General features: G+C 36.7%; 1 protein-coding gene across 3 annotated transcripts in view; it reads left to right on the top strand.

Annotated features, from left to right (window-relative positions):
* The window catches only part of KLHL2 (kelch like family member 2), a 113,519-nt gene extending 90,780 nt beyond the window's left edge, over positions 1 to 22,739 (top strand). For all 3 annotated transcript variants that reach the window (XM_032465504.1, XM_032465514.1, XM_032465509.1), the window contains 9 exons: positions 1,462 to 1,578; positions 2,934 to 3,083; positions 8,042 to 8,159; positions 14,976 to 15,173; positions 15,548 to 15,649; positions 16,841 to 16,969; positions 17,612 to 17,752; positions 20,292 to 20,435; positions 21,620 to 22,739. In XM_032465504.1, the coding sequence (XP_032321395.1) occupies positions 1,462 to 1,578; positions 2,934 to 3,083; positions 8,042 to 8,159; positions 14,976 to 15,173; positions 15,548 to 15,649; positions 16,841 to 16,969; positions 17,612 to 17,752; positions 20,292 to 20,435; positions 21,620 to 21,648 (1,128 nt within the window). In that variant the 3' untranslated portion in view covers positions 21,649 to 22,739. The remainder of the gene's footprint in view (positions 1 to 1,461; positions 1,579 to 2,933; positions 3,084 to 8,041; positions 8,160 to 14,975; positions 15,174 to 15,547; positions 15,650 to 16,840; positions 16,970 to 17,611; positions 17,753 to 20,291; positions 20,436 to 21,619) is intronic.
* The last annotated feature ends 114 nt before the right edge of the window (positions 22,740 to 22,853 follow it).

Below are 22,853 nucleotides of genomic sequence, written 5' to 3'. Positions count from 1 at the left end.
GCTTAGATATCATCTAGCATTTTCTACAACCCTTTAAAGATTATTGGGTTATATATTCATCAGTCTGGAAGGGAATTATATAGTCAAATTCTGTCTTCATATTTGTTTATTAAGCTTTCTCATAGATATATGTTGTAATTCCCTTATTGTTTGGATTTTTAATTCAAAATATTACATTTAGTACATTCTACTATTGTGACAAGAGTTATTGTAGTCTACAGACCCTCGGTTTAGAAGTATCTGATCCAACATTTGTTTGTAGGTTTCCTGAGGAAAAATCCAAAAATGAATTGTTAAGAGTGCATGATTTTCTTTCCAGATATCACTTTGCTTTATTATCTTGGGTGCTTTATTTCAAAGGGACTTGAGATTTTAATCTATAAGTAAGTAGAGCCAAATTCAATTTGAAAACATTGTCAACAGTGAATTAGATCATATATCATCAGATCATCACTGCTACCACTAAAATTCAAGATCAGATATTGTACTTGGTGAAATGCGTAGTAAATAACAAGTAAAAAGTATTCACTAAGCACATAAAAGTACTTAATAAAGTACCTACTAAATTAAAAGTAGATATACCATATGATCCAGCAATCCCACTTCTGGGTATATATCCAGAGGAAATACAAGCAGAATCCTGAAGAGATATCTGCACTCTCATGTTTGCTGTGGCGTTTTTCACAGTAGCCAAGATGTGGAGGCAACTGAGTGTCCATCAGTGGATGAAAGGATAGAGGAGAAGTGGTATATATATGCCATGGGATGTTATTCAGCCATAAAAAGAAGAAAACCTTCCATTGTGACAACATGGATAGACCTTGAGGGCATTATGCTATGTGAAATTAGTCAGAGAAACACATACTGTGTGATCTCACTTGTATGCAGACTCTAAATAAGTAGAACTCATAGAAACAGAGTTGAGTGGTGGTTACCAGGCGCTGGGGGTGGGGGAATTGAAGGGATGTCAGTCAAAGGGTACCATCTTCTAGTTATAAGATGAATAAGTTCTAGACATGTGATGTACAGCATGGTGACTACAGTTAACAATACTGTATTACATACTCGAAAGTTGCTGAGGGTAGATCATTAATGTTCTAACCACAAAAAAGAAATGACAGTTATGTGACATGATGCAGGTGTTAGCTAAAGCTGTGGTCGTCATCATTTTGTCACATATATCAAGTCAACATGTTGTCCACTTTAAACTTAGTGTTATCTGTTAATTTTATCTCAATAAAGCTGGAAAAAAAATTAAGTACTTACTAAGTACCAAATTAAAAAAACAGAAAGAAGTGGTTTTTTAAGTATATCACAAGTCAGGATTTGAAAAATTTGAGCCATGGATTAGACTTTTGTCTTGGTGAGAGTTGTGTATAAATGTAATCTCGTCATATTTTATTCATATGACTTGGTATATAAGTGATTACTTATTTTTCTTTCCCCCATATTTTCTGCAAGGTATTTGAAGCAGTCATAGCTTGGGTGAATCATGACAAAGATGTAAGGCAAGAATTTATGGCTCGGCTGATGGAACATGTACGGTTACCGTTGCTTCCTCGGGAATATTTAGTTCAGGTAAAAGCGTATGAAAACACATCAGTACACGTCGCACCGTGTCAGTGGGCTGACAGCACGTAGATTCCTGACACACAGTGGCAAGAGCTGCAGGACACAGGGCTGGGAGACCCAGGGCAGAGGACCAGAAACACAGCTCCAGTCCTGACAGCTGCTCATTCTTGGGCTCCTGCCTGCTCTTACGAGTTTGGTCCTCCCGTTTCTGATTTGTGTGAGCGAGTACTAGAGCTTATTCAGCTGGTACTTGTGGTGATTTAAGTCTGTGTAAATAAATACACTGTGGTTCCATATCACTGCTCTGCATCTCCTCGGCTTCCCTTTTGGTGGCCTCCTCTGGTTGCCCTGTAGAAGTAGAATTTTGTCATTCAACCCAATGTTTCATTTTCCTTCATAATTTCACAGTGACATGCATTTGGTTTCTGTCTTTATTTCTAAGGTGGGGAAAACCAGGTTATTTGAAATGAATAGCAATAAATGGATTTTTAGTAGTCTCAGAACAATTTTAAATTCACTGTTTTATTATTAGCATCCTACTAAGGATATTTCAGTATTTTAATTTATAATTGAAAGCATCTAATGGAAATTTTTTAATTGAATGAAAGGTTCTTTAAATTCTGTGGTGCTTTACAATTTTCAAAAGTTTCACACACATGATTTCATATAATCCCATAATAACCCTCTTTTTCCTCCCCTACCCTTATATTGACCCCCCTTCCCTCTCCCCACTGGTACCACTGTATTAGGAGATTAGATCTGAGCATTTTAGAATTTCTTGAAGCCTCATTATTTGTTGTAATCATTGGTACTCTGCTTTTAAGAAATGAATAGAAAAAAACCTGTCCTGCACTTAAGGTTGGGGGTAGCAAGGACAAGGTTTATTTTGATGTGGGCACATTGTATGAAGTATTTTGAATCCCTTTTCTGGCTATTGTATTTGCCTTCTTTGGTTTGAAAAAGATGTCTTTAATTTATAAATATTGCCTCCCCCACCTGAGGGACTCATTATCTAAATTTTCTTATTTTTCTTACTATTTAGCTTGATGTTTAAAGGTAAGAAATAAGTGAACATAATGTTATGTAAAGATGATTCTATAGCTGACATTGAAGTATATCATTGTCACTGCAGTTCTTCTTTATTACTTGTATATGTTTTTCTGTTGCAGACCAGATACTCAAGCATCTTCTGGCATCATTTCCTTTTCTCTCAGTGATATTTATAAACTTTTCCTCTGTAACTTTTAGACTGAGCAAGAGAGGATAGTTACTGCTTTTTTCCTCTTCTTTACTTGTTTCTCTGTCGGTTTGGTCATGAAGTGGCTGTCCCCTCATGGGCTGTGTCTGCTCTCTTCTCCCAGAGGGTGGAGGAGGAAGCGCTGGTGAAGAACAGCAGTGCTTGTAAAGATTACCTCATTGAAGCCATGAAGTACCACCTGCTACCGACAGAGCAGCGTGTCCTGATGAAGAGCGTCCGGACCCGCCTGAGGACGCCCATGAACCTTCCCAAAGTAGGATCCGATGTTCATACTTGTTCCTACCTCATCAGAAAGGCCCATAGTGAGGCTGTTGATATTTTTACTTATCTGAATTCCCGTGTGCCCCAGGAATTCATCGTAGTGTTTACAATGCAACCTCTCTATTGATTGTGTCTGTGGAGGGTGGGGGTTGTTTGGCTTATATGATTTTTATAAACTGCATGATGTCACTCTTCCTGGAACAGAGGCAACCAGTATTTGTCCCACCTGGGTTTGTTTGTTTTTTTAGCTCAGTTGTAGCAGAAAGGAAAATCAGACCAGGTAGAAAGATTTCTTTATAGCCACGTGTTTAGATGATAACAGAAAACCGAGCAGTTTCGCAGAATTGCTGAGAACTAAGGAGCGTAGCCTGTTCAGCTGGCGCCTTCCTCCTCTCTGTTGTGTGCTCTTTGATGGTTCACTCACACATCACACGTAGCCACTTCAGTGCAGGTTTTCCATTCGTCTTCCCTCATCTCTAGTGTTCACGTATTCCTGTGTGAAAGTTCATTTTCTACCTTTGTCTTTTTAGTTGAAGCCATTCATGTTTTACTGATTTAATTTTCCTTACAAATAACCCCTCATTTCTGTCTCTGTTTGCAGCTCCTCCTGCTCCGTTTGCCTCTTTGTGGCACTGGAGGACCAGCGCTTTAAGCACCATTTTATGTCTGGTCTAATCAGAGTGATCCATAGCATAATGCTTTTATTTCTGTATTGATTTTCAGCTCTCGTGTGTTTGGGGCAATGATGGATTAAGAAATAAGAACTAATCTGTTATTCACTGTTTCTTGTATCATCTTTAGTTATTACTTTATCTTTCCATTAAATTATGTCTTTTACATTTTTTCGTATTAATGCTTTTATTTAGTGTCTTTTCAAGTTTTTTTGAGTCTACATTTTTAATTGCTGCAAATGCACATTAGTAGTGTTTTTTCTGTTTTGCCCAGTGTTAACAGGAGTTCTCAATTTAGAACCAACTGTGTATTCTGCCAGTTTGCTACTCCCTCCTTTTTCTAGACCGTTAATAAATATTTTAATTTAGAATGGACATCAGCATTCTTCCTGGTGACACCTCATTAGAAATACCCACTTGCTGACATAGTCCATTTTTAGGAAGTTTTGGTCCATATGATTATGTTTATTATCTAAGCCAAAAATAAATATTTAGACATACAACATCCGATGAGATTCAGGATCATATATGTTCAAATTTGGCATGATTTTTTAAAACATCCCTCTGCCTTTTACTCATCGTTTCATAGGCTCCTAGAAGTTCGAACGCTTTTCTCAAAATATTCTAAATTTTTACTAAGAATTATTATCACTTAAAAGGTATTTACAAGGCATTCACCTCCTACCCTATTTTGAAAATTGGTATTTGCCTTTTTTAAATTTTCTGATCTCTCCTCAGTTCTCCAAGATTTTTCAAAAATAATTGTAAGTGGCTCAGTAAGTACATTAGCTAGTTCCCTTAACACTTTAGTATGCATGCCATCTGGGTCTGCTGATTTTATAAGTGTTTACATTTTCCAAATACCCTTTTACCTCCTTTTATAAGTAGCCATCTCTATAAGTCTTCATTACTTCATATTTGTCCATATTATTTGGTGTCAGTTTTTGTTCCTACAAAAAAAAAATAGATACATAAAAGGTTTTCATAGCCTTAGCCCATTCAGATTGTTATTTCCTTTATGCTAGTCTTTCAAACTTCCTTCTAAATAGTTTGTTTTATCTTTAGTACTTTTTAAACATTTTTATTTGTAAAGAGTCTCTTCTTGTGTATTCCCTCTTCTGGCATCTTTAGCTTTGGCTTTACCCTTAGGGGGAAAACTAATTCTCTTCTAATTTCTGGAATAAGTATGTCACTTTGGAAAACGTGCTGAAGAGTTCTTGGGAAAATCCTATCAAGTATTCTTTTTTCTCTTTTGCGTGGAGTTGTGATTGTCAGTTCAGTTGCCATTGTTTCTGGGCTTCTCTGGTTGGCTTTGGAGTGTCCCTGCCACCTGTATTAACTTTGGATTTCTCACTTCTTCAGGCTTTATTTTGAGGTGGGAATGCAGGTCCCTGAAGGGTCTCTTCTCTTCTGCCCTTTCAGGGTGCCTGGGGAGGCACTGGCAGACCTGGCAGGGAGCAGTGAGCTGCATCTGCATAGTCTCCTCAAAGTGTGTTTATCTCACATGTTTTTGAAAAAGTGTTTTGTTGGATGCTTTTTCAGCAGCACCATTTGTCCTTTTAGAGTGGTTCTAGTCAAGATTAACTCTGCGTAGGTAGGCAAGAATGAGGCAAAGATGAATTTCTCATGCTGACATAACTTCATAGTAATGATGCACTTTATCACAGTCATGCTAAGACACAGCAGACAGAATGTGGTAGCAGTGCTGAAATGATAGATAATATGTCTACCATGACACTGACTTATTTATTAGGCTCTGATTCTGTGGACTCACGCTAATTTGCACGGATGATCTCTTTGTATCTCAAACATTAGGTTAGCATCTTCAGTACGCCGTCTTGGGATTGCGTAAGGTACTGTTGGATTTGGACAGCGTAGTGAAAATCGTGCATGTTGTGCTGCTGTGCTTTATTGTTCGCTTCCTTTTATCTTCGGGACCTCTGTTTTTACAAGTGCTATCGTACTATTTCTGTGCATATGTTTTTCTTTCATTTACCCAGGATATCTATTGAGATTTCCAGTTGGAAAAATTATAAAACTTGATTATTTCAGGAGGCAATTTTAAACTAATATTTAATAGGTGAAGAAAATGAAAGAACAAAGTTTAATTGACCTACATTTCAGGATGGCCACTTGAATTTAACTCCCTACCCTTTGCCTTCCTTAAATATGTCACATTTAACTTTTTCATGCAAATGTCTTCCTAGTTTTCTATTCTTTTACATTCGTGTAAGTAGTACGGTGTTTCTCAAATGAGATCAGGTGTCTTTTACAAATAATTGGAGTCTAAGAGCCCTGACACCTCTTTTGATGGTAAGTAGCACAGTGACTTTTAGCACCATCTCTTGATCTCGTACAGATAGCCCTGCTCATGTCTTTCCATTATACGTTCTTCCTTTTCCCTGTTATCTCTGGTTCGCGGAGTCCCACATCCTCACCCCATTTCACTTCTCTTGGGTGAGTAAAGGACAGACATTACTACTTTTCTCTCTGGTCAGTAGCACATTTTCCCCTCCATCTTCATTTTGATGTACAAAAGTGAATTATTGCATAGAAGTCATGAGATTCATAGTTGAGAATCATGAAATCTAAGAAACCTATATTGTTTCTCAAGGATTTTTTGAAAACTCTCCCCTTCTGAGATTTTTTTAAACTGATCTTCATCAGAGATGTTAACCAAGCCTCTTTCAACTGTTGTCTAACTGCTGGTCAGAGTTTAAAAGTTTAAACACAAATCTGTAAATCCCTGGATATAGGGTTTCTCTTACTGTCTGTTCCACCCCTATGATTTCACAACTTCGCCCCCTCCCCTTTTTTCCTTTGGGGATAGGAGGGAGTCTTTGTTAATTCTTCCTTTTATTTATTTGCATTCAACACTAAAAGAAGGGCAGGTCTGGTGAAAAATAATATAATTGGTCTACGTTCAGTCTTCTTTTTAAGATCTTTAAAATTAAAACTCTTTCTACTCTCCAGTTAATAAATTATGAAAATAGGCTTCTTTTTGGAAACAGGATTTACTCTGATTTCTGTCTGCCCATCTTCCTATAGTTCCAGGTACAGGTAGGTCATTACTCAGTCAAGGTTGCAAACCTCCCCTTTCTGTATGTATGACTCATTCCGTCTTCTATTTGTGTTGATTTTTTGTTTCTTGTGAACCATCTCACCTTTGCCTTGAAAGGATCTTGTCATTCTTTACAGCATTCCACATGTGACATCATTAGCTTTTATGTTCTTCTGATTTCATAGCCATGTTTTCAGTGTTGCCGAAGAGTGCCTGTTTGTACTCAGTAAAAACAGATACGTTGACTGCGAAATTCTGTCTACTCTCAAGGTTCCACCCGCTCCAGGAAGCTTTCACTAAATTCACTAAATGGCTGCGTTTCATTGTCTGATCAGGAGCAGCAATTAATGTCTATAACTAATCATGTAGTTTTCTGGTCATATTTAATTGTAAGTTGTTCTTGAATTACTTTAGAGTCTTGTCTCCTTAGTGATATCTGTAAGCTCTTGAGGGTAGAGACCGTATCTTACATTTCTTATGTAGAACACCTAGCACAATTCTGGTCAAATACAGATGATAGGCTCTTAGTAAATAGTTGTTGGATTGAGTTAAATTGAAGAAATTTGTAGACTTATTCTCAGTGCTCGACCATTGTGCATTCATTCATTATGAGTTCTAGTATCTCCATTATCTGTCCTCTTGGTTGTTTTATTTGTGGGGCATCCAGGGAGGTCTCTTTACTTGAGATCTAGGAATCTGTGCTTTCTTGTGAACTCCAACTCAATTAGTCTTCCTTTTTCAATATTTTTTTTCCTTCTTCCATCTTTCTTTTAATATCTTACTGTCCTTTTCACATTGCCCACCCACTAACATAAGTTTCACTCCACTCTGCTCTCCTGGATTGTGGAGATCTAATCCCTGGTCATCACCAAGCTGGGGTCTAGTTTATAGCAAGCCCTGTGACATACTGCAGCCTTGCCAGTGCTGACTGCCTGCTGTTTTTGGCTTAAATACTGCTTTTGCTTGAAGGATCAGAAACTTAATTTTAGTTTCTGATATCCTTATTTTTGACTCAATGTGCTAGATGATAGAACTGTAGTTCTAACATGTGCCCCCTTTGTTGATGTTGATTAAATGTTGAATAGGTGATTGTTTTCCCCCAGCTCACCCTACCATCTTCATCCTAACACTCTCCACGTCAGTGTCTTTGTAAGATCTTTTAAATCCCTGAATATGCAATAGCTATTTGTTCAAGTGCTTATACGTCTGCCCTTCCAGTTGATGGTGGTGGTCGGGGGCCAAGCACCAAAGGCTATCCGAAGTGTGGAATGCTATGACTTCAAAGAAGAACGGTGGCACCAAGTGGCAGAATTGCCTTCCAGGAGATGTAGGGCAGGTAAGCATGATGCATTATGGTCATTTCCCTACTACTGGGTCATTGAGAGCTTCTCTCTCAAGTCTTATTTTATTTAGAAGAATCTTTATTAGCAAAACTTGGATTAAAATAGCTATGTGGTTAAACAGTGATTCAGGAGCTTCGTGCAATTCACAAGACATTGATGGGGAAAGCCACTCTGTCTTCAGCTTTACATTTTTTTCTGATTCTCTGGTATAAGACAGAGTAGCTTGCAATTTACTGGATATTTTCCTCGTTGCCTTTGCTGAAGTGCTAAGAAAGAATCTTTAGAATTGGGACCCTCTGTTCTAAGCGATTCCTGACTTATCTATGAGCCACAGTTGCCTTCTTCCAAGCATTTGTTTCACAGACATTTGTTGAAATAGACCTTATTTAGCCAAAACTGCAATCAGAAGAGGCAGTTGCAAACTCTAAGGATTCTTCCTGGGACTCAAACCTGGAACCGTAATTCATAGCGCCCATAGCAAAATGAGTTCTAAGTGCAATGGAACATTTCCATCATGGTCGTACTTTAACAATACATCTTGGAGATAGTTACATAACAGCATAGTTACCTCATTCTTTTAGTGCTGTCTAATACTTCGGAGGAGAGTCTGGAGGTAGTATGATTTTTACTAGCTTTTTATTGAACATTGAACTTGTTTTTACTCTTACATTATAAACAATGCGGCAATGAATTCCTTATACATACATCATTATGTCCATGTGCCAATATATTTTAGGGGGATAAAACTCTAACACTAGAATTAATGATTCAGAGGCTATCCTAAGAGGATACATCAATTATTACTTCTACTAACAGTAAAATATGAAGGTGCCAGTTTCCCTACATACCCTGTAACACCTTGTAATTAAATGTTTCGAGTTTTGCCAATCTGGTAGGTGAAAAATACTGTCTCATCTACTTTGCACTTTTATTATGAGGAAAATTAAACATCTTTCTGAATTGTCAGTTAATGATTTTTGCCATTTTTTAATTATATTGTTTTATCAATTTGTCAGATGTTAAGGAGGGTAATTTTTTTGTCTGTCATTTGTGGTGTGAATATTTATTTATATTAATTTTTTATCTGTTGACTTTATTTGTGTTATTTTTTCCATGTAACTATTTTATCTTTTTATGAAGTACCACAGAGTTTTGCCTTTGGACCTTAGGATTCATTTCTTGTGTAGAAGAGGCTTACTCAAAAATTATTTATGTGTATAATAATATATGTGTGTGTAATTCCCTAATATTAATATCTTATAATTGTGTTGCAGTTATCAAAACTAAGAAATTAGTGTTGGTACATTACTGTTAACTAAACTACAGACTTATAAGTTATCATTTTTTCCATTAATGTCCTTATTCTATTTCAAGATCCCACATTGCATTTATTTTTATTATTTTTTTAATTGAAGTATTATGTTGGCTGTGGGTTTGTCATAGCTGGCTTTATTATGTTGAGCTCAGTTCCCTCTATACCCACTTTGGTGAGAGTTTTTATCATGAATGGATGTTCAAATTTATCAAATGCTTTTTCTGCCTCGGTTGAGATGATCATGTGCCTTTTGTCTTTCCTTTTGTTAATAGATGTATCAGATTGATTGATTTGTGTATGTAGAACCATTCTTATGATCCTGAAATGAATTCAGCTTTATCATGGTATATGATGCTTTTTTATGTATTGTTGGATTCAATTTGCTATATTTTGTTGAGGATTTTTGCATTTATATTTATCAAAGGTATTGGCCTGTAATTTTCTTTCTGTGTAGTCTCTTTGTCTAGTTTTGGTATCAGGGTGATGGTGGCTTCACAAAATTACTTTGGGAATGTTCCCTCACCAGTCTTTTGGAATAATTTGAGAAGGATAGGTATAAGTTCTTTGTATGTTTGGTACAGTTCCCCCGTAGAGCCATTTGGTCTTGGACTTACGTTTGAAGGGAGTTGTTTTGTTTTGTTTTGTTTTAACAGATTCTGTTTTATTGCTAGTGATCAGTCTGTTCAAATTATGTTTTTTCTTGTCTCAAATTGGGCTGGCTGTATGTTTCTAGAAACTTGTCCATTTCTTCTGGTTGTCCAATTTGTTGGCCTATAACTGTTTGTTATATTCTCGTGAATTTTTTGTATCTCTGTGGTATTGGTTACTTCTCCTCTTCCATTTCTCATTTTGGTTATTTGGGTCCACTCTCAGTTCTTGTTGGTGAACCTGGCTAGAGGTTTGTTGATTTTTTTTTTTTTTATCTTTTCTAAAAACCACCTCTTAGTTTTATTGATCTTTTCTATTGTTTTTTGATCTTCATTTTATTTCCTCTGTGATCTTTATTATATTCCTTTCTTCTGCTGACATTGTGTTTTGTTTGTTCTTCTTCTAATTCTTTTAGGTGGTAGGTGAGGTTGTTTATTTGAGATTTTTCTTGTTTCTCGAGGAAGACCTGTATGGCTATGAAATTCTCTCTTAGAACCTCTTTTGCCACATCCCATAGATTTTGTAAGGTTATGTTTTCATTGTTTGTCTTGAGATACTTTCTTATTTCTTATTTGATTGCTGACTGATTGTTTTTTTTAGTAGCATGTTTTTGGTCTCCACGTGTTTGTTTTATTCCCATTTTTCTTCCTATGGTTGATTTCTGGTTTCATACCATTGTGGTCAGAAAACATGCTGGACATAATCTGTTTTCTTACATTTGTTGACATTTGTCTTGTGACCTAGTATATGGTCTTTCCTAGAGAACGTTCCATGTGTGTTCCATGTGTTGTCTGGTTTTTCTTTGAGTGTAATGTCCTGTAGATACTAATTAAGGCCTGTTGTTCTATTTTGCCATTTAAGACCTCTGTTTCCTTTTTGATTTTTTTTTTGTCTGGAAGATCTGTTCATTGATATCAGTGGGTTGTTAAATTTTCCCACTGTTTTGTATTCTTGTCAATTTCTCCCTTTGTTTTTTTAGTATGTATTTTATATATTTAGGTGCTCCTATATTGAGTACATATATGTCAGTGAGTGTAATATCCTCTTCTTATATTGGTCCCTTTATCATTATGTAATGTCCTTCTTTGTTTTTCTTTATAAACTTTGTTTTAAAGTCCATTTTGTCTGATACGAATATTGTTACCCGTGCTTTCTTGTTACTTCCATTTGAATGAAATATCTTTTACCATCTTCTCACTTTGAATCTGTGTGTCTTTCACCCTGAAGTGAGTCTCTTGTAGGCAGCATGTTGTAATTTCTTGTTTTTTAATCCAATCTGCCACTGTGGAATATTTAATCCATTGACAATTAAGGTAATTATTCACAAATATGTGCTTATTGCCATTTTATTTTCCAGTTGATTTTGTAGTTCTTCTTTGTTCATGTCTTCTATTTTCCCTCTTGTTGTTTGATAGTTTTCTTATGTATTGTGCTTGAGTTCCTTTCTTCTTGTTTTTTTGTGAATCTGTGGTATATTTCTGATTGATTACCCTGTTTTTCAAGTATATTGATCCGTAACTGTATCTGCTTGCTTTATAGTCTGATAGTCATATAAGTTCAAACACATTCTAAAAGATCTATAATTTTTACTCCCCTCCCCCATACTTTGTGATTTTGATGTCCTGTTTTACATCTTCATGTTTATCCTTTTGCTGTTAATTATAGTTATAATCACTTTTACAAAATTTTTTGATTTTTTTTTTTAATATATGTACTGACTTATTTAAGTGATCTTCAATTCTCTTACACACTTGCTTTTCCCATTGTGATTTTCCTTTTCCTATAGATTCGTACTTCTTTTTAGAGAAGACCTCTCACTGTTTCTTTTAGGGTTTAGTTTAGTATCATTGAATTCTTTTAGTTTTTGCTTGTCTCAGAAATTCTTTCTCCTATTCTAAATGATAACCTTGCTGGGTAGGGAATCCTAGGTTGCAGGTTCTTCCCTTGCCACTGCCTTCTAGCCTGCAGAGTTTCTGCAGAGAAATCAGCTGATAACCTTATGAGGGTTCACTTGTAACTGACTTCTTTCCTCTGCCCTGATTGCTAAGAAACTAGCATTCGCCCCCTCGTTGCAAGCCAACTCCAGGTCACTCTAGGCCTTCTCTCTGTCCCAGTTGACCTTCCAGCAGTAAGGAGGCTCCCCAGGATGTGCACCTGCCAGTGTGGACCTTTCCTCCTTCACAGATACTTCCCAGGGATGCCCTGCCCTGAATCACCAGATCTAAGTGTTTGACTAGCTCAACATTTCATCTGAGAGATGCCAGTGCCGCCCTGAATGCTTTTTTTCCCCATCCTACCTGGTTACATGGAGATCTTTCTTGCAGCTTCGGTTGCAAAAGAGATCTTCTGCCAGTTTCTAGCTGGTTTTCTGTGAGATTTATTCCACATGTAGATGTATTTTTGATGTGTTTGTTGGGACAAGTGAGCTCCATGTCTTCCTACTCTGCCATCTTGATCCTCCTTTCTTACATTTCATTTAGTTGTTGTATTTTCTTAGTATGTTCTGATCTGTGACAGTTCCTCAGTCTTTTCCTGTCTTTCATGCCCTTGATTCTTTTGATGAGCACTTGGTCAGGTATTTTGAAGAATGTCTCAGTTTTGGGTTTAATATTTTCTCATCATTAGATTGGGGTAATTATGATTATTTCTGGTGACTTTAACCTTGGTCACTTGAAAAAGGTAGTGTCTGCCAGGTTTCTCAGCTATAATAAAATTTATATATTTTTTTAAAATATATATATATTTATTTATTTAAAGTTGTCTTTTTCTCTTTTTTTCAAAGAATCTTCGTTTTTGTTTGTTTTTTGGTTTTTTGTGTGTGTGGTGGGGGGTAAATTAGATTTATTTATTTACTTACTTACTTAATGGAGGTCCTAGGGATTGAACCCAGGACCTTGTGCATGCTAAGCACACACTCTACCACTGAGGTATACCCTCCACCCAAATTATATTTTTAAAGTATGAGTTTTTTCTAGTACTTTTACAGTTTTATTTTTTATATTTATATAAAAAAATCTGGACTTAATTTTGATGAAAGAAGATGTGGATTTTTTTTTTTAATGGCTAGCCAGTTGTTATAACACCTTTTATTGTCCAGTCTACCTGTATCCACTCATTTTAAGTGCTGCTTTATCATATAGTAAATTTCTAAATGTACTAGATTTTATTCTGAATTTTTTGTTCTGGTCCATTGACTTGTCTTGCCTCATGCATTAAAACAGAACAGTTTTAATTATTGTGCTGTATTATACATGATGGGACTTGTTACAGGACTAGTGATAGGACTTAATCTGTTGGTGGATATTTAACATTTTCTTATGGTTCTGCATGCTGCCTGCTGTGTCACTGCTCACTGTCCCCAGGCCCTCCCAGGAGATCTGCCACATCCCCTGCTGTCGAGGGTCCTCAGGAAATCCAATGGTTACCCTAAATTATTTGCTAGTTCTCTGCCTAGTTAAATTGGCCATTGCCCACAGCTCTCCTCACATACTCTGGATTTTCCAGAGTATAGCTTGACTGTTCATTTCCTGACTGAACCGGAAACCTAACTGCCAATACAGTCCACTTCATCTGAACTGCAGGGTCTTCACGCCATATGAAAGACTGCACATCCATATGAATTTTGGGGGCAGGGTTGGGGGATAGAGCACCAGAGGGTAAGACATTGGGGAGTAGTGGTACATGCTTGCCTGATGACATCATACGAAACGTTGTTAGTCAGACACTTGGAACTGGTGATTCCTGTACTCCCAGTGGGATTCAGGGAACTGTGAGTCACAGGGCCTGCCCTCTAGCTGGGGCAGTGACATAAATGTTATAGAATTTAAGAACAATAAAAGTTTCAACACTTTAAAACAATGATATTGCAAACTACATAAGATTTTTTAGCCTTAAAGTAGGTGTTATTTGCTATAGGGGATTAGGAGTTAGCGGTAGTCCCTTCAGGACTAGTGCGGGGAAGGCCTCCTAGAGCATGTGGAACTCTCACTGGGGTGTGCAACTGGAAGGGGCTCTTCTTAGATCAGGACAGCAGCATGAGAAAACTCAGGAACGTGAAGGGTGGTGGAGGCCCCGAGTCCGGCAGCCTAGTTTCTCCGTCCAGATATCCTCAAGCATCCCAGAATTAGCCCCTGGGCAAGCAAACTTTTTCTTAAAGGACCAGACACTAAGTATATGTGGCTTTGTGGGTTATCGGTCTCTGTCACAACTCATCAAGTGCCGCTGTAGTCAAAAGCAGCCTCAGACACTACATAATGAATGGGTAGGGCTGTGTTTCAATAAATCTTTATTTATGGGCCCTGAAATTTTAATTTTATATGACTTCTTATGCATCACAAAATGTTCTTTTTCTTGATTGCTTTTCAACCATTTAAAACCGTAAAAAACATTCTTTGCTCAATGAGGTTCTACAAAAATAGTCTGCTGGCTATAATTTACCAACCCCTGATTTAGCCCACTAACATGATAAACTGAGAGCCTGTTGTGCAAATTAAGTATAAACATATGGAGTAAAAGGTCCAAAATTGAAAGCCCTGGGAGATGTGTACAGGTTCAAGTAGCTGGAAAATATTGGCCCATTGTTTAAGTCTACAAATAAGTATTTGAAAAAGCCAAAGTCAAAATAGTACCTCAGCCTATGCCATTGCATAATTCAGTAATAGAAAGGAACACAAGTTAGTCATTGTATATTGACTAAATTGCTAATGAGTAGGGCCCATTCAGTCAGGCTTCTCCTGAGGGGAGCTTATATTCTGACAGCAGCAGAAGGCTTACTGGGATGCAGACTTTAGGTGATGGCAGCAGTTGGGTCATGTGCACATCATTAATGGCTGTATTTCTTTTGCAGGGATGGTCTACATGGCTGGACTCGTTTTTGCTGTTGGTGGCTTTAATGGCTCCTTGAGGGTCCGCACTGTAGATTCCTACGACCCCGTGAAAGATCAGTGGACCAGCGTTGCTAACATGCGGGACCGGAGAAGCACTCTGGGGGCTGCTGTACTGAATGGACTGTTATATGCTGTGGGAGGCTTTGACGGGAGTACAGGCAATTTCCTTTCATCCTTTCTACATTGCTGTAAGAGTTAACGTAGCAGTCACATTTATGGAACAAGTCCTGGCAAATTAGGACACATTAGAGTATTTTAACATGTATTTTAAAGACAAGTTTAAATTTTCCATCCAGAATTCCTTTAAATGACATGAGAGTGCTGAGTATGTAACTTTTCTTCCCCATGCTTCAGTATCAGATATCTTCTGAACTTTAAAAAGCCAATAAATGTCAGTAGCTTGGGTAGGAACTGTCTGGAAGAGAAGCCATTCCTGTTTATCATGCAATTGGATTTTAGCCCAATTTAATGTGGCTGAATATGTAAGGAACCCAAGGAGGAGGTGAAGCCCTCTGTGCCGTGTTCCCTGCAGGTCTGTCCTCCGTGGAGGCGTACAACATCAAGTCTAACGAGTGGTTCCACGTGGCCCCGATGAACACAAGGAGGAGCAGTGTGGGCGTCGGTGTCGTTGGAGGTACGGCTGGCCTCCTGGTTGTTAGGAGTGGTTCTTCCCGGTCACCTGGACACCAGCTTTCTAAATGGGCAAGGAAGTGATCATTTAAAGAGAGAAAGTAGTGGTTATTGTAAAATATTCGTTATCCTTTTTTTGAAATCGGCTCGTCTATATACTAACCTATATAAGGCAGCCCACCCTCTGGCCTCTCCTTCCCCCTTCCCCGTAACCTACATAAAACTAACTCCTCTTAATACTGTGGTTTGGGGAACAAACCGGATGACACGAATATGAAATTTTACATTTGGAGAACGGCTGTTTAACATTTAAGGGATGGGTTGCCACAGTTCTTTATTTATATCCTACCTTGTCCCCCCCTTAAGAAAGGCTGTAAGTATGATTTTTTTTGTGTGATTTTTTTTTTAATTGCTTGAATAACTTTGTGTGTTCCCACTCCCCTCCCCAAGGTGGGTATAATCCTCTGCACTGACTTTTTTTAGCAGCTTTACTGAGATAGACTCCACATACCATATCATTGACTTGTTTAAAGTGTACAATCCAGTGTACATGTATGCAATTCATGTTAAATCATTTTTATTATCCCAAAAAGCAGCCCTACTCCCTTGACTGTCACCCCCTTCCTCCCAGCCCTCAACAAACACTACTCTACTTTCTATCTCTGTATAAATTTTCCACTGACGGACATTTCATATTAATGAAATCATACAGTATATGGTCCTTTGTGACTGGCTTCTTTGACTTGGCGTAATGTTTTCAAGGTTCATTCATGCTGTAGCATTTACCAGTACCTCATTTCTTTTTGTTGCCAAATAATATTTCATGGTATACTGGTGCTAATTCTTGATTTAACTTTTTTTTTCAATTTACTGAGGTAACTTTGATATTTAATTTGATTTTCCAGGATGTTGTGCCGTTACCAAATAGTGTTACCCAAAGGCATAATGAGTGTCCTTTCTGTTCTGTCAGTCAGATGAACGTGTTAAATTAGTATCACCGTATATGTCCCACAGATCTTCTTAATGTGACTGGATAACTCCACCTCTCACCATTAGATAAGATTTTAGTAGTTTGTAAAAACCAGTAACGCTTTAAAGGGAAACTCTGCTACCACAAAGGAAAAATATATTCTTTTCTGATTTGCAAAAAAACAGCTTTTTATGAACCTGACTCTCCTTGTGGTTCCGTGGCTAGGCCTGCTGTACGCTGTCGGGGGCTACGATGGCGCGTCGCGTCAGTGTCTCAGCACGGTGGAGTGCTACAGCGCCGCGGCCAACGAGTGGACCTACATCGCGGAGATGAGCACCCGGCGCAGCGGGGCCGGTGAGTGGGACCGCGGGCAGCGCCTGGAGCACGGAGATGATGGAAGACAATTAAACAGTGATTTGTCGGCATCTTTTTATGTTTTCGGAAAATATGTCCTGATTCTAGTGACACTGTTAAAATGTCTTTTGAATTATGCGTGTAGAGCAGTAGACTGCTGCATTTAAATTTCACTTCGTAAAATTTCTGAAGTGCCGTGTTAAAGACCTCTTTCCTGTTTCATTACATTATTTATATTGTTTGGCATTGCGTTTACTTTTTTGTTTCTAGTGCTTATTGGGGAACTTGCTTAATAATCAGCTCTTTTGAGAGCCATTTCTTACACATTTTTTGCTTTAATACTTGTTTGCTTTTATCATGAAAGCTGTTTTCAGAAGGGTTATGTTAAAGGACTTCCCTCTCTGTTTTCAGCTGCATTTTATTTTTATTCTATTTGACATGCTTCTTTTTTAGAACAGTAGTTCTTATTGAGATTCTTATTTGGAATTCTATTCATTTTCATTTCTTAGGTTTTACTTTTGAATATTGACTTACTATGAATAATCATTTCAGAAGTTTTATTTGAAAGTCATTTGAATAAACCCTAATATGTTATAAATTTCTTGTCCCCTTTACTATACTTTGGTTCTTTGTGTTTTACAGGTGTTGGTGTGTTAAACAACTTATTGTATGCTGTAGGGGGTCATGATGGCCCTCTAGTGCGAAAAAGTGTCGAAGTGTATGATCCTGCCACCAACTCATGGAGACAGGTTGCAGATATGAACATGTGCAGGAGAAATGCAGGTATTTGTCTAGTTTATGATTGTGAAATTTATGTTGAATTCTATTTAAAGTTTTACTAGTATCACTGTGTATTTCCATTGTTCTTTTACTGATCTGAGTTTCCCTAATAGACTTGCTCTTTTAGGCAGAAACTTTCGTAATAATCTTATATAGTGAATGCCTAGCTTAGTGTCTGCAGCATAGCACATTGATGAGATCCTTCAGTTAACTTATAACTTCTGTTAGAGGCTGCTTTTTGGTAATGATCATAGAAACTAAATTAGAGGAGGAACCCTCTTTATTTGATACTTGAATTCATCCATTCTCAGCACAAACCTTTTTGAGTCCCTACCAGGTAGCATGTTCTGGAGCCCAGTTCTCAAGGCATTTAGCCTAGTTGAGTAAATATTTATACCAGATTAAGAAGCTGGTTGTTAATCTGAATCTGGAGGGGAAGCCTGAAGAAGGTAACTCCAATTTAATACAGTTAAGGATTTCTAGAAAATGGAAAAGCTAAAACAACAACAGTAATTTTAAGAAAGCTGAGGTCTTCAAGATTAGGGAACTAACTGCTTAAAAAGAAGATATATGGAAGGGAAATAGAAATGGAAAATGGATTCAGGGTAGCTAGGTGCTGATTTTGGGAAATGCTAGTCTTCCTGGAAACACCGTTATCTTCATGCCAGTTCTCATAATCCAAAATAAATTCCTGATGATTCTCAAACTCACTGTGCACCATTGGATGGTGTTGCAGGATGCACCCTCCATTCCCCCAGAAACACTCTCCTTAATTTCTCTTTAATTTCAATGTGATCACTAAGGGAGACTAAGTATGTAGGACTGCAAGAACTCCCACTGCAGAACAGAATATATAGTTCATCCTACTAGACCTTCCATCTCACACAGTCAGCTGTGCTTGGTGAAGTACTAAAACCCCCTCAACTATGGATAGTCCAGAACCATGGAAAAACCCACACGTCTGGTCCCTAAGTCGAATAAGTGCTTGTCTCCAGCACGTGAATTTAGAAAAGCGTATGGGTATGTGCTTCCTGGATTAGGGAATTTAGTTGCAGTTTGAACTTTCATTATTACTTTCTTATAGATTATTCCAATTTTATTTTTTCTCTACCCTTGTTTTACTGTTTTCAAATCAAAATTAGCTCACTTCTTCCAGCCAGCAGAATAAGGAGATGATTTGTGTATGTAGAGCTATTGTCATCCCACTCTTGCTTTTCAGGTGCTTGAATTACCTTTAAATGATAGGAGTTTGCTTCCTGTCAAGAGGCTAGAATAGTAACACATTTGAGTTTGAGGAGAGAAGATCTGCTCTGTTTGCATAGAAGCCACTGTTGCTGGTGCACTTTAAATGCTATATAGAGATTGGGCTCATTGTTTTATACTAGAAATCTGCAAGCACCTGTTAATTGTGTTAGCAAAACTGTCTACAGAACTCCAGGGACCACTGTGCGGGCAGCATCCTTCTGGATGTTTTGTTTAATGCTAGTTCATAAAAAGCTCTGAATCTTGTTTAAAATTATTAAATATGCTTTTTAAAAAATAAATTGAAATAAAGAGCTGTTAAAAGGTGTTTACCTTTTCAGTCAGCAGTTTCCTTTGTAAAATTTACGTTAAGAGAACTGTTGCACAAGTATGCAAAAATGTGTGTAAGAGGGATCTTTGTTCATTGCAACATCATTGATGAGAGCAAAAAAACTGAAACTAACTTGAAACCCATCAGTAAAAGACAAATAAATTATGGTATTATCATGAATGGAATACTATCCAGGCATTAAAAATTATGTAGATCTGTATTTATTAACTTGGGGAAATCTCCAAGGTATGTATTGTTTAGTGGGAGTGAGTAAAAAGTAGCATGTGTAACATGTGTACTGTGAGCTACTCTGGGGTTAAAAAAAAGGAGTGTCTTGAGTATATATGCGTCCTGCAAGAGTAGAGATCAGAATTTCAATTATCAGGATTCTGAGTGATATAGGACTAGCGGTAGTCTTTTTTTTTTATACTTTTCTAGATGTTTTTAATTTTTGCCAACCCCCCCATGTTATTCTATTAATAATGAAATAAATAATACTGTTCTCCCCTTTTAAAGGAGCTAAAATAGATAATCAGTCAGTTTGATTAAAATTTAGAATCATTTTTACCTTCTACTATATATAGTAGAAGGTGAAATATATATATATTTATTTCCTTAGCATTCCCTTAGATGCTGACTTTGGAAGAGTTTCTACTTCTTTGACTTTTAATTTTCTTTTTTTTTTTGTTTTAATAAAGTAGAAAGTAAAATAGTTTCTAACCTGTAAAGTAAGGTTACTGTGAAGGTTAAATGAAATAATGCGTATATAAAGCAACTATGGCGTAAGTGACATGGGTAGGACCTTACAGTAGGTTTTTATTAAGGAATTCTTTCTGGGCTCCCCATCTTCTCTTCTTGCCTCTTCCAAGGAAGTAAGTGTCTCCTGATCACCTCATCAGACACTTACAGAGATATTTGTATTCATCCAAATTCTTAAAATAATTATTCTCTCTCTGTAATTTTTTAAAGGAGTTTGTGCAGTAAATGGTCTGTTATATGTCGTTGGAGGGGATGATGGTTCCTGTAACTTGGCATCGGTAGAATATTATAACCCAACGACTGATAAATGGACAGTTGTGTCATCTTGTATGAGCACAGGGAGAAGTTACGCAGGTAATAATCTTCAGTTTTCTCACAGTCTTCTATTGTAACACAAAAAGATTACATCATTATAATTTTTACATGAAGAGCATTTTATGTCAGGAAAGAGTCTTTTCTCAAAGTATATTTTATTTCTCATTCTCAAATTAATTAGTATAGGATATGTGTATCCTGAAATAAAACACAAGTATTCTTCTGTCATTGTGCAGTCATTTGTGTTCAAACTCACAAATCTTCCCAGTGTAGAATCATCATAAAATGTAATATGGCTAAACTAACATCTGTATGCAGTGGTGTGGAATTCACTACGTGGCAAGCCTTTAATTACTCTGACATCCATAAGATACAACCTCTACAATGTCTGCCCCAGATGGGCTCCATGTGTTAGTATTACAGTGAGGCTGCAGAGTCCTTTTCTTCCTTAAGCACAGCACGGATTGAATTATAAAATACCATTTTGGTCCATTCTTTTAGTAAGAGAAATGATAATACTCCTAATAAATACAACACTGAGTCTTTAAAATTGTAAGTTGCTTATTAATTATTCTGATGATACATATTTATATTGCTTTAATATTAGAATGTTTCAGTGACATTCTAATATTGATCCAACAGTGGAGAAAAAAGAAGTTTATACTAATTAGCCATCACTGTTCTTTATGTATCATCCAAAACAGCACCTAGTGGAATATATACAGTAGGATCCCAGAATAGCATTCCTAAAAATTACGTGAATTTTTTTAAACAGCTTCATTGAGATATAATTGACATAGAATAAGTAGCATATATTTAAAGTGAACAGTTTTATTAGTTTTGACATATGTACATAACCATGAAACCACCACCACAATCAACATAATGAAAATATTCATCACTCTCAAAAGTTTCTTTGTACCCCTTTGAGTATTAGGTGGATTTTAGTATTTCCTGAGTGAAATTGTTTTCCCTTAATTGTAACTGTGAAGAACAAGAGACTAGTTCAAATAGTCCGATGTAGTTTTGGGCCGTGATTTTTAAACAAAGATTTCATTGTCGTTTAGATGAAAATGATAGTAGGGGAAAAGAAAGAGATTTTGAAACATCATGATCTGTTCAGCCCCTGTTACTTAAGTAATAGAATAAAAAATTCCGTATTTTCTCAGAGATACAGAATGCTTCCTGTGACTTCTGTCTTATTTCTTCATTTCTTTGTTCAGGAGTCACAGTTATTGATAAACCATTATGAGCCCGAAGTACATTTTTGGCATATTTACACATGAGAAGCAGGCTTCAACAAGTACTTCTGAAGTGACTGAGAGTCGAGCACTTCTCCACTTGTAGCTGCACTGTGAGTCTCCGCAGAAGGTAAGATCATCTGCCTTTATAGGCCTCAGATACTGAAGATTATTTTTGGTAGATGCACCGCGTAGGCTTTCTCTGCAATGAGCAGCAGCTGACTGAATTTTAATAAGAAACTTGGACTGCAGGATTGTTCTGCAGTCTTTGGACAACAGTTGCTTTCAAAAAGACTAGTTAATCCACCTTGAATGACTGGATTATTTTTTGAAGGGGGATAAAGTAATTTGTGTTCCTGTAAAACTAAATTTCCTCTTTATTCCTTCTCTTGAAAATCTGTATACACAAGAACTGAAAATCTTTGAACAGGTATTAAAATCTTATGTACGTATACAAACTAATTGAGGGATAAAACTGTTTGCTTTTATAAAATGTTTGATTACATGAGTATAATAATTTGTGTGCATATAAATGTGTGTCTATATGCTTTCCTTTAAATATGTTTGAAAAGATGTTTGAAACTTGATTATACTATTTATAATTGGCACAGTACTTTGAATTATGCCAGTACTACATTGTAAAACAGAGTTGTATTTTTTGATATTTAACAATGCTTAACACTTTAAAATGCCACTTCTGAGGAATGAATATGGTGTGACACACTTGAATACATGTGTGATGCCAAACTTTTTTAAAATATAAATTATGCTTATTTATTATTTTCTTTGGTTTAATCTTGGTCATGTTTTGGTGTGTATTTTTAATTTTTTTCTTAAAGTAACACTTCGGCATGAACATTACTGCAGGTTTTTGATGAATACAATGAATGTATGGAATTCAACTGAATTTGCATGGTCTTAAGAATTTTTTCTGTGTGAATAAATTTAGCTGCTATTAACAGAAGAGAGAACTTTCTGTCAGTAGCTATGTGCGTTGATCAGATACAATTTTTCTGAGATGTTCAAGTAATCTCACTTTAAAAATGACCAAAACATGTCTTTCTTGAATTAACTTTGAATAAAAGTTTGTATATTATTTGTTTCACGTTGTCCTTGATTTTTATCTATTTAGTTGCCTGCTCACTTTTTGTGTTCTTTTATAAAATTTGCATTTGCTAACTTCATAAATCAATATTTTGAATTTGTTGCTCAAGTA

Source organism: Camelus ferus, chromosome 2 (genome assembly GCF_009834535.1).
Source record: "Camelus ferus isolate YT-003-E chromosome 2, BCGSAC_Cfer_1.0, whole genome shotgun sequence".
Classification (NCBI taxonomy): Eukaryota; Metazoa; Chordata; class Mammalia; order Artiodactyla; family Camelidae; genus Camelus; species Camelus ferus.
Note: the sequence above shows the minus strand (reverse complement) of the source record. Positions and strands in the feature narration are given on the sequence as shown.